This window comes from Micromys minutus (genome assembly GCF_963924665.1).
Source record: "Micromys minutus genome assembly, chromosome: 1".
Taxonomy (NCBI): domain Eukaryota; kingdom Metazoa; phylum Chordata; class Mammalia; order Rodentia; family Muridae; genus Micromys; species Micromys minutus.
Window position 1 is genome coordinate 224,436,955 of NC_137969.1, and position 12,865 is coordinate 224,449,819.

Sequence of the window (12,865 nt, forward strand, 5' to 3'; positions counted from 1 at the left end):
CTGCTGCAGTCATAAGAGGACGACAGATCTCCTGAACTGGTTACAGATGGCTGAGTGAGCATGTGGGTGCTAGGAACTGAACATGGCTTCTCTGTAAGATCAGCAAGTGCTCTTAACCATGGAGCCTTTATCCAGAACTTTCATCACAAAAATTTGTGGTTGCATTAAAAAAAAAAAAAAAAGACTAAGTTTGGTGGAAATGACCTGCCAAAACCCTATTTTCTGATATGATTTATTATTCAGTTTTTAGAACCAATGTCAAGTATAGTTTGTCATTAACACACATGTCATCCTTATAGAATAATTATAGTGGCTTCTGCACATTTATTGAATATTTACTTACTACCAGGCATTCCATTAAGTATCTTATATTGATTGTCTTGGCTCACATAAAAATTCTAAAAGACAGATATTATTTCATATGTAGAACATGAGGCTCAACACCTTAGTAACTTTTCCAAGGTCCAGAGCCACAATTTGAATCCAGCTATACTGAACTCTGAGGTTTATACTATATATTCACAATTTGAATCCAGCTATATTAAACAGCTATATTATTCTATATATTATGAAGTGAGGGGTAAACATAATTTGTTATTAATACTCTTTCACATAAATAGTTGTTATTTGGGGGCGTGTTTACTTACGTCAGCTCATGTGAGTCTTACCAGTCTGGATGAGAAGTAGCAAAATGGAAGACTGAGGTATGAGAACGGTGAATCATGCGTGGGCTCCCAGAGCCTACTTAGCACTTCTAGAAAGGGTGTAGACAGCTGGAGACACAAGTCTCCCCAACACTGACGGCCCTAAGAGCTTGTCTTTGATAATAGAGCCCCTCAGTTCTTAACCTGACCTTGTCATCCTCCCCCTCCCTCACCCCTCAATTAAGCCACCATGTGTTCTAATTGGTTCAGGAATTGTATGTGGCAGTGGACAACGGTGGCAGAGGTGGAGTAGAAGAGCCAGATTATGTGGAAGCCTTCCAGTGTGGCTAGAGAGAGAGAGTACTTGGCTAGCATTCACAAAGCCCTGGGTTCAATCCCCAGCACCACAAGAAATTTTCAAAAGATTTTGTATCAGCATGGCAAACCCATAAGCTAGCCCTCACAACAGATCAAGACGGTTCTATTAGGTACACATGCCAAATTGTGCACACAGGATGTTTCCTTCAGGTGACCAACGAGTTTTCTTCAGGTGACCAAAGGCTCCTTCTCATGATGGAACCTCACGTAGAATCTTTGAAAATGGTTGTGTTCTTGGAATTTTCCAATAGAGGGTTTTCCTCTCTCTCTCTCTCTCTCTCTCTCTCTCTCTCTCTCTCTCTCTCTCTCTCTCTCTCTCTCTCTCTCCTCTCTCTCTGCTCTCTCCTTCCTCTCTCTCTCTCTTCTCTCTCTGCTCTCTCCCTCCTCTCTCTCTCTCTCTCTCTCTCTCTCCTCTCTCTCTGCTCTCTCCCTCCTCTCTCTCTCTCTCTCTCTGCTCTCTTCCTCCTCTCTCTCTCTCTCTCTCCTCTCTCTGCTCTCTCCTTCCTCTCTCTCTCTCTTCTCTCTCTCTGCTCTCTCCCTCCTCTCTCTCTCTCTCTCTCTCTCTCTCTCTCTCTCTCTCTCTCTCTCTTCTCTCTCTCTGCTCTCTCCCTCCTCTCTCTCTCTCTCTGCTCTCTCCCTCCTCTCTCTCTCTCTCTCTCTCTCTCTCTCTCTCCTCTCTCCTCTCTCTCCCTCTCCTCTCTCCTCTCTCTCCCTCTCTCTCTCTCTCCATTGTTAAACAACTGAATAGCTTTTATTAGGAAATTTTTAAGGAAAAGAAAGCTTTAACATACCAAACATAAAATCATTGTATAAGGTTGGGTGATATGAGCTACATAGAGCCTTTTCCAGGAATTTTAAGTGCTGCAAATTTTATTTTTTAGTAAAACCTTATTAACTTATGTCTTAAATGTATAGCAAAACTGTACTTCTTTTGCTACATCAACTAATTTAAAAAGGAACCTGCGTTCTTTTAGACACGTCTCATTCCTGCTTCATAAATTTGGAAATGAAACTGTCATTGGGGGTAACGGGAAGAAGCCACTGACCTCCAAACTTTAAATGATGACTTTAAAATCAGTACCAGCAGTATCCGGATCTGGAAGGCAGTTTTCAGAATTGATAAACTTTATAAGATGTGCACGGGTGCCTCTTCATTCTGATTTGCTCTCTGTGTTGAGCTAATGTTGGAACACTTCTCAGCTTGCTCAGCATCTGGGACAAATCTATCAGCCATTTAAGCTCTGAGGAAAGCCTACCTGCTTCTGCTTTCTGGGACTTGAATAACGACAGGCCCTGCCTAGAGATGAGCTGGTGATAGTTCAAGCAGGGGCTTTCCTACCTGGCTTATCACTCTTCTCCTAAACCACAGCCCGTCTTTTTATAGCTCTAATAATTAATTTGGTCTTCTCTCTTTCTTCTCCCTCCCCCTCGTTCTCCCTGTCTGTTCACAGGTTATCTTGACGAATCAAATTACGACCCATCTGAGTGGAGCCCTCCCTTCTCAAGCAGACCTGGTGTCTCCGGCTGATGATTTGTCCCGGTCTGAAGGTAAAGGATCTGTCCTGGGGAGCCTGAAACTTGACACTGACTTACAGACTCTTGCCTCCTGTTGAGAGCTGGGAGACATAGATGGCTCCTGGACTCTGATCAGTGCTGCTGCCTGGAGCTGGTGATTTAGGCTTGGACATCTTGCGGGCAGCTGATCTATTCTTGTCTCTTGCTCTCTGAGTGAGTTCCCTTTGAGGCATCTCCATACCTATCCATCATGCCCTCATGGATGGAGTTTTGTTACCCCTCTGCAGTGCCCCCTAACCAGCTGCTGACTCCTTGACTGGTGGTCCCGTGATGATTTCACTTTTTCTTTGTACCAAATACCTCTGGACTGTCTAAGAGTGTTCAGCGGTTCCTTGTTCAGGCCATGTGACATTCCCGATCAGCAGAACAAAGTCTCCATAGGGGTGAATCTGCCCATTCTCTCTCCATCTCCTCCTAGCAAAGGTCAGACTGGCTGGGATTTTGAAGGCAGTGAACCTTGATTTGGGGGAACTACAGCAGCAGCCAAAAGGTGGTTTCTAATTTTGTTGAAAGTCCTCCCTTGACATTTCTGGGCTCTTCTAGTTGCAGCTGAATTTGGGGCATGGCACTATGGGCCCGAGTAGATGCACATAGTCCTTCTAGCCCATCTTCCCTTTCTACTTTCTGAGAATTGGTCATGATGGGAGACAGGGGACTTTCTTGGCAAGGCTCCCAACTGCCTGGTCAAGCAGGCTTTCTGAATCAGCACCACTTTAGTCTCGGCCTGGAAGCCCCACATGCCTGCTTCTTGGTGTTGTCTTTAGAGTAAAAACGTCCTTCTCAAGGCCTTCAGGCTCAAAGACTGCCTCTTGCATAGAGAGAGCCTCCTGGCTGTGCACTTGGTCTTGTTCTCCCCTCTATGCCTTCTCTACCTTCTCAGATATGTAAAGGAATGCTCAGAGAAGGTTAACTTGGTAGAGATTTCTTTCTGCTACTAGAGATTAAATTTAGGGCCACATGTGTGTTATAATGACAAGCCCTTTACCACTGAAGTAGATAACCAGCCTTAAACTCCCGGATTCTCAGAGACACGCACTATGCTGTGTTCTTTTTGTGTTCATCTTTTATCTCAGTGACCAAAAATATCGTAGGCGTACTGTAAGCAATAAGTAGATATTAAGTGATTACCACAGAAGATAGTCACCAGTACTCTGCCATGTATGTTATTAAAAATCGTTATGACCACACACAGGCACCATATACATACTGTACACAAACACTCAAATACCATATATGCACTCATCACACACAATATACATAACATACAAACATACTCAGAAACCATACATGGACACATCACACACACACACACACACACACACACACATAACACATATATTGTATATCATATACATACTATACACAAACACACTCAGAAACCATACATGCACACATCACACACACATACACCATATACATATACCATATGCACATTACACACACACATACTCACAAACCATACCTGCATACATCATATCCCCATGTACATACACACAAAACATGCATGTGGATATACTACACGCAAACACACTCACGATCTACACATGGACACAACACACACACACATTTGTTCAGCTCTGAGGAAACCGGAAGGACTATCTTCTTTAATTGGAAATAAGTGCATTTCTTTTTCTTGGCTTTCTACGTTATAGTAAGCAAAAAAGTAGAAGGAAATGGAGAAGAAATGGCATTGGTCTCCAGTGTAATGGCAACAGAAAAATGATAACAGCAAGGGGAGCTCCTAGCTCCTCCTTAAATAAACAACTGTTCTGACTATGAAACCCTAGTGGGACTGAAGCAGTTGGGGCTTTGTTTGTATGTTTTGTTTTTTAATATATTTTTCTTGTATAGCTGAATAGGAAAAGAGGACATGGGAATGTTTTTCCCAAAATCTAAAGTGGAGTTAGTTACCAGCAAGTTAAAATGAACAGATTTTGGCTGGAGAAAGCACTTGCCTAATACTCATGAGACAGTGACAGACTGTCCCCAGAACTTCAAAGAGGTGGGGTCATTTCTTAGAACATTCATTCCTGATCAAATATATTGCAGTGGTCCCTAAGTCCTTTGAGAGAGATGAGGAAAAAATACATGGCACAAAGAATAAACTGCTTGTGGTTTCAGTCCTTTATTTGGTCACCTTTGCCTCTGTCACCTTTGCTGAATAACGACCATGGACACACCTTTTCACCACTTTAGACCTCAGTTTTTTCTTCTGACTGATGGTAGTTTGAAGAAGTGAAAGATTGTGTGAGTCTTTTTTAGTCCTGACTGGGTGAGGTGAGTCTGCAGATGGGAAGGACCCAGCCACAGTGGCTCTTGTGTTTCCCAGAGTAAACCTGTAATGGATTTCAGCTGCAGATCAGAGGCCCTTGCTTAAACAGTGTTCGCTTGAAAACAGTTGTGAGGTGAGAGCATGCAGCCAAGAGCAGGCAGCAGTAAAATGAGCTGGGTAGACCTGAGAGGAACACCCAGCAGGGGTTGATCTGGGAAATGAAGTCCCTTCTGCTCTGCTGCAGAGAAGGGAATACAAGTGACCTGGTCCAAATGAGCCATCTCTTCTGCCCAAGCTTATCCTGTGCTATTAATATCTGCCAGCTGCAAGCCCAGAGCATCTCCTGCTGAGATCAAAGGAGCCCCTATCTTAGCTGGAACAAGGTCATCTGCACAGGGCTATAAAAGTAAGTCCTGGCTGGCTACAAGGATGGCTATGGGGGAGGAGAAGTCAGGAGATGGGAGGCACTCTATGCTCCTTTAATCTCAGCTGACCAGCTGTTGCCCTCCCAGTGTTTGTAGAGTTGAGAGTTCTTTGTTTTTGCATTGCTGCCTCTGCCTTATTCAATTTGTGCCTGGGTTGTTGTCTGGATTAAGCACACCCAGTGTTCACAGTTTGGGTCCCCAGTATGAGTCCCTGTATTGAGGTTTCATTCCAGTGTTGAGTTACACAGCTCTGAGGTGGGAAGGCCAAATAGGGAGGAGTGGACTCCATAGGCCAAGGCCTTTCCCAACCTACTTCTGCCCTACACAGCTTGTGTCTTAGGAAGGAATAAGAGGACACATTCAGTTACTTGGTGTTTTGCAGCCTGCCTATCATGGACTATCTCATTAACTCAAGAAAATAGAACTTTTAGGGCCCATACAAAGTCACCCCAGCCCAGGGTGTTTCTCACTCTCTCTGGATCGCATACACTTCTGTTTGACTATATGTATGTATGGAAGAGATACAAAGAGAATTAGGGACAAACAACCCCCAAAAATGTATGTGGAATAAAAAGAAGCAATATAGAGGGGTGTGTGTCAGGCCGGCCAAAGTGTCCATGCTCACTAGAGCAGTCTCAATGAGGTCATTTGCCTCACTCTGTATATTAGAATTAAAACCCCACTGCTAGATTGATCTTTAGGTCCTCTTACTGTCTTACAATAATATAAGGACTGGAAAAGACTTCAGACTTGTTATATTTATCCAGCCCATCATTTCACAAATGAGACCAGGTTTAAAAAAATTAACAATTTTTTGTTTGTTCTAAAATATTTTTGTTTCTTTTTTAAATTATTTTTATTGGATATTCTCTGTATTTACATTTCAAATGTTATCCCCTTCCTCTCCCCACTCCCATTCCCCCTCCCCCTGAACTTACTTTCATGAAGGTGCTCCCTCTCCCAACCACCCTCTCTACCTCAGTGTCTTGGCATTCCCCTACATTGGGAAAACGTGCCTTTACTGGACCAAAGGCCTCTTCTCCCACTGATGCCAGACAATGCCATCCTCTACTACATAAGTAACTGGAGCCATGGGTCTCTACATGTGTGCTCAATGGTTGGTGTTTTAGTCCCTGGGAGTTCTGGAGGGTTTGGTTGGTTGATGATGATTTTTATTATAAAATAATAATACAGTTTTCTGTAATTCTAGGCCAGAGTAGGCAGTACTGTCATTCAAAGCAACTTTTCCAGGTATTGTTGTAATGGTGAAAAACCTGATATACAAGCTATGAGAGATCATCAATGGTTATTTAACTTTCTGATTCTTAGCTCTTGCAGTTCTTCTTTGTAGTGACTGAAGAGACCATGGGGTGCTGGACCTCAGCCTCAGGGACTATCTTTCCCCATATTGATCATTAGGGAAAAGATCTAATGATCCAGCTGCCCATAAATTCTGACCTGGGATTTGAGCAGAACTGACCAAGTCCCCATATACAGGGACATGGTTGGTAAGTGACATTGTTGTGTGGTAGCAAGATTGACGCTCCACTCAACCGACACCTTTAATTTTCTTCTGATGCTTTGGGAGGGTAGCAGTTAATCTTCAATATGTTGACATGTCCGACCCACTTGAGGAGTCCCAAGAGGCTTCATGGGATGGAAGAGATTACTGGGCTGCCATCCCAGCATCTGGCATGTTGGTTTCATCTTATCTCTGTGAGTAGTCTTCGCTTGACAACAGCACATGGAAAGTAAAACTTGAAAGTGCATGGAAGGGTCAAAGATGGAACAAAAGAAAAATAAAATGTGCTTCTTACCAGAACCAAGAGTAGCTTTTAGTTTTAGTGCTGGAAGCCTTTCTATTCCTGTTTCAGTAGAGGGAATTGATGGCTGATTTCATTTGCAAGAGAAAGTATTTTGGGATTCAAATTCCCTAACAAGCCACCCTTGCAAAAAGCTGGAGTCCATTTGAAAGATTATATGCAAGTGTGTGTGGCTTGTGTGTCTTTTAAAATAAATTTAGCAAGCAAAAGCAACTCAGAATGGTTGGGGCGAATTGGGGACTCGTGGTTGTGAAAGAAGCAGACTTCAAAGCGTGGTACGGATTCTCTGGTTTTATTTCCACTCTTGCTTTCCAGCTGGCTCTGCTCTGGATTTACTGCAGGATGTTTGAAAATGCGGCTCCCTGCTAATCTCAGACAGTTGCTGTGATCAATGCTTTCTTTCATTTCCGATAAAAAACACTGGTGTTTCTGCTTAAATTGTGTGTACTTTCAGCTTTATTATTTTAGTTGTGATTTATTGTTCTGCATTACCCAAATTTGTAATCCATTAACCACAAACTTTTGGGTGGGTTGGTCAAGTTAGCCAACTTTTTCCACATGTTGACTCCAAGGCCCTTCAGAGTTCACGCTCACACCGGCGTTCATAGGTTTATGTAGATCATGTAGAAAGGGGCATGGGTGGAGCAGGTTCATACCCACTACTCAGGGGTATGGTGCATAGCTACAGTTTGTGCTTTGGAAGCATCAGGTGTTCCTCAGTGATTCTGAGGTTAATATTAACAGTGGTTGTCAACAGCATTTAATTAGCATTTCCATAGTACTATGACTTGTCTTAAAATGATAAATGTCTTAGTCCACCTCATGCAACTGGAGCATGAAGAAGAGAAGGAAACTGCTCAAAGCCACACCATGAGTGGAAGGGTGGGGACAGGGACAGGAGTCACTGTGCTTCCTGGGAAACCTTGGATTTGGACATCACGACTTCTTAGGAGTGAGTTTTGGACAAAGATATTTAAAGGACCCAGTGATCTTTCCGTTTTTATTCCAAAGCCACAGACATATGTCAACACACAGGGCGTTTCATGTGTTTCTCTTCACAAGGGCACACACATTTGCCCACACCACACATTCCCTACATTCTAGAATCTACAGTGCTTGACTGTGCCTATATTACTTCCAGCAACTGTTTAGATGCCATGAAAAGTCTAATTTATAGAGAAAAAAAAGATTAGAAGCTCACAAAAATGTGTGGTGTTTGGCTAAAGAAAGTCTAAATATTGTGTAAGGCAAGGGAACTGGAGTTGAGAGGAGATTGGCACAGCCTACAAATGTCAGAAAAGCCATAAATCTCCAGAGGGAGGGGAGTCGAGGGAGGGTTCTCAGCAAGGAGGCCAAGGGGGCAATATATCCATGACTGAAGGATCAAAGGAGAAGGGAGCATTAAAGCCAAGCACTGGGAAGTCCGCTTAGCCATGAGCTCTGGACTTCTTTGGTGAAGGGACCCAGAGTTGAGGCACAGGTGTAAGATAACCACACTGGATGGCAGCCAGATAGACCAGTCTTTGGACAGTTTTTCGAGACCTGGATATATGGGGGGTTGGCTTTGTTCTGTCTTTTTTAAATGTTTAAAATTACATTTCTTTATGTATGTCTGCATGCATGTGTATGTATGTGGCACTATGCACTACACACACATAAACAGGCCAGAGAAGAACTTGTGGGAGTTGGTTCTTTCCTTCTATCTATCATGTGGGTCCCCAGGATATAATTTATCACCAAGTTTGGTGAGCCTTTTACCCACTCAGCCAAAGTATAGACTTTGTTTTGTTTTGGATAAGTTTTTACTACCTAGCCCAGGTTGGCCTTAAATTTGTGATCCTCCTACCCCTGTCTCCCAGGTACTAAGATGACATGTATCCATCACAGCGTTTGGCTCTGCCATAGGTATTGTGAACGTTCTTCCCCGTATTCTCAGTTTCTTTTACCACCTGAATTTTACCATCTGGTTCTCCAGGTCTGCACATGTTTTTGATAAGGTCTCAGGGTCAAGAAGACTCGGGGGATTCAGTCACCAAAGCCAAGCTTTGTCAGTTGCCTCCATAGGTAACAAGGCCAACAAGAATGGCATGGTCCTGGAGGATTCCCAGTTGGAAGGAATCTCTGAGAAGATATCCTTCTTGGCCATCAACATAGAGAGTTCTGTGCCAAGGGTGGGACACCAGTAAGGCAGATGGATGGCAGAAGGGAAAGTAGCTGATTTGTGTGGCTTATGTTGTCATGTGACATGAAGTGCTTTTCAGAATGCATTTACAGAATTGACTGGGATTAGGTGGAGTGTCACAGTGTCCAACAAAGCAGCATATCCTAAGAACAGCCCAGGCAAACTCTGATATAGCTTCTTGTGTCCATTACTTCCAAAGCCATGTACTCTGGAAGATGGAAAACTCCGTTAGTTAGATCAACTCTTCAGTAAAACATATGGAATACTTGCATTTCTCCACTAGAACCTTGCTTCTAGTGGATCTTGAACTTTAACTAGCAGGTTTATTAATATACATGTTCCTGGACTTCTACTCCTAGAGTTCCAGTTGATGTGGGTAAAAAAATACAAAACAAAAAACAAAAACAAAAACAAAGAATTTGTATGTCTGCCGAATTCTGAGCCTTTAAGAATAGGATAGTGTTGGTTCAGAAGCCACAATTTGAGGATCACTGCTTGTTCGGTCTCTATGGGAAGCATCTCTGGGTTCGAGACAGATGTGTTTTCATCTGAATTCTTACCAGTGGTGCTTCTTGAAACAGCAGATGGTCCTGGGACTCTCAAAAGTCAGAAAGAAGCTGACTAAAGTTCATCTTTAAAAGCCCATGAGTAGATGCCACCAGTATTTATGGAGCATGTACTATGTGCTTGGCTTTGTTTCACCATTATCATATAGAATCCTTGCAGGAACTCTACAAAAAGAAGGTATCCATTATCCCATTTTACAGACAAAGGGCCTAGGACTTAGATGGCAGCAAAGTTAGTTGTGGAGCCAGGCCTGACTCCAACTCTTAGAGGCTAGTTCCAAAGTTTACATTTTAATTTACCAAGTTCTTCTGTAAAAAATTTAATTAAGATTCTCTTGATCTACATGCAATTAGGGACCAAAATGTAGTCAAATCATATGGGGAATCAGACATACAGAGACGTCAGTCATTCGATGTACTTTTCCTATATCTGTCTGTAATCTTGGCTTGGTCTTATGAAAGGGTTGGTCCAGCTGGCCTGCTATGTCTGTCCATCAGTTATCCTTTCACCCAGTGAGTGGAACTAAGAAGTCTTATGACAAATAGAATGTCCAGTGCTCTCCTCTTTGTAAAAGCACCCATGAAGTGGGGGAGGTTCCCTTCACATAGACACAGTATAACATCTAACGGAGGGGCCTTGCCTGGTTGAGCAGATTTAGGGTAAGTTTGATAACAGGGCTGTGCTCATTCTTTTAGTCCTGTCCTCTCTCAGTGTCCTCTCTTCTGAGAGTTTAGTCTTAATTACCTACCATGAGCCCATGCCTTTAAGCCAATGTACTGTGATAAAATAAAATAAATCATTGTCTTTCTGGCCCCAAAAATAGCTATCTTGCTCCTCCTTGACCCGTTTGTTTGTTTGTTTGTTTTTATGCTTACAACAAGCCCTAAAGTTTGTCTTCATGGGGAAGAGAGATCTCTTTTGTTTATCCATAATTCACTACTTAGTCTTAATTATTCATTGTTGTTTTAGATATGGCCCTAACCTAACTCTGCTAATTTTGCCTCATGTTCAGAGACCTATGAAAGAAGCACATTAGTACAGACTATAGTCCATGATCAGCCATTACCTATCGGCTGCTTAGGACAGCTCAAAGGTGGAAGAGCCGGTTGTCAGCTGAGTGACTGAAATGCAGACACTTTAACTTCTCTACACATAAGCTGGATCCTGGCTGTGATTTTAAATAAGCTGGAGCAAAATTACTATCTGTGGGAGATAAGTAATGAGCTAAGTGTGTGTGTGTGTGTTGAGTTGTTGAGTTGATTTTCTTAATTATATTTCCTTTAGACTCATAAAAAGAAAGCTAGGAGAACCAGTGTTTCCTAGCAGTATCACTTCTACCTATAAAAGATGGATACTAACAATGTGATCAGGAAATTAATGGAACAAACTGTTTTGTTTTAAAATATGGTATATAAATGAATGAAGCTAAAACAAAAACAAAAATAATGAAAGAAACCAAAACTCACCAAAATAACATGAGTCTGAGGCTGCATGCCTATAATCCCAACATGAGGAGGCTGAGGCAGGGGCATCAAAAGTTCCAGAATCTTCCTGGGATACCCACCAAGAATGACAAAATAAAGAATCATGAAAAACAACAGGATAAAATTATTTTTGTACAAATAATATATCCCAACAGCAATGCATGACAAGGAGAAAGTGTTCCCCTAAAATATTTATAACAGACATACAATTAGCAATTGAAATCTTCAAAGGTCAAGCTCAGGAAACAAATGTCAGTGCCCAAGTGGCTCAGAAAACCACAGATAGATACAAAGCTTAGATCCAAAGGAAAAGACTGCCTGTTTCTTCAGGGCTCAAACTGAACCCTAGAGAGTAGCTTTCTCTCTGAACTGCTAGCACTAAATGACTGTAAGCCAGCAAGAAAATCCTATCCTCAGGTCACTAAAAATATAAGTTCCATGAGGGTAAGACTTTGTCCACTCTTAGGTCCCCACAGAGAACACTGATGGGAAAGGGATTTTACTCAGCAAATGTCTGGTGAGTGGGTGAGGTGCCTGCAGGCAGAAGGAAAGAGTCTTGCTTAGAGATTTAGGCCCCAGCACTGGAATTTTTACTAACTTGGCACATTGTGAATTCTTTCAGTGTGTGTTGGTGCTAACTGTAAGGTGAAGGGCAACAGATAGTACGGAGAAAGGATCAGACCAGAGAGGACAGGAGGAGGAATCTCACTCACACAGGGGTGGAGACTGTGATACCTTAGTTTGATAGTCTAAGGGTATTATTAGACTTCTATGATCTATTAGGTCCCATGTTAGACAGAAGCTGAGGAATCTGAGAAAAATGCTCTGGTCCCTGCTGATTCAGAAGGTCACAGGTACTGGTGTGTGTAATGGACAGATTAGTAGCAAAATTAGGTCAAATTTTGTAAAAAAAAAATTTTAATTAAATTTAAAAAGTTTTAAAATTTAAAAGATTTGGTGTCCCGATGACACAAGTTTTGGGCGATTATGAAGTAACACATGAAACTCCTGGCTGGGAGATGGGCTGTGTAGGAAGACTACAGCAAGAGGAAGCTTCAATTGGACCTTGGAGGATCTTTAGCAGTCTTAAACAGAAACAGGTTCTCCTTCTGGTGCTCTAAGCAGGTTTTTTCTTTTAAAAAAAAAAAAAAAAAAAAAGGATGGAAGGAAATAGAAGGGAAGGAGGAAAGAGAAAGGAACTGTGGTGGAGTAAAAGAAGCTATAGACAGATGGAGACCCAACTATGAAAGATCTGTATCATGCTAATCAGTTTTTTGCTTGTTTGGATTTATTTATTTATTTTTTATTTATTTATTTATTTATTTATTTATTTATTTATTTATTTATTTATTTATGGTTAGGCTGGTACCCAGCTATCGTAATAGAGCCATTTTGTAGTTGGAAGATATTTCTCAAGTAGTAATTTAAAGACTACAGAGGAGCTCTCACCTTGATCACTTTGGGGTAAAGAGAGCCCTAACCTAATGACAATAAGAACGTCTCAGTATACTTTAG

General features: G+C 42.0%; 1 protein-coding gene across 1 annotated transcript in view; it reads left to right on the forward strand.

Annotated features, from left to right (window-relative positions):
- The window catches only part of RAD51B (RAD51 paralog B), a 489,070-nt gene that overhangs the window by 333,843 nt on the left and 142,362 nt on the right, over positions 1–12,865 (forward strand). The window contains exon 7 of the mRNA XM_080914684.1: positions 2,474–2,570. Within this exon, the coding sequence (XP_080770810.1) occupies positions 2,474–2,570 (97 nt within the window). The remainder of the gene's footprint in view (positions 1–2,473; positions 2,571–12,865) is intronic.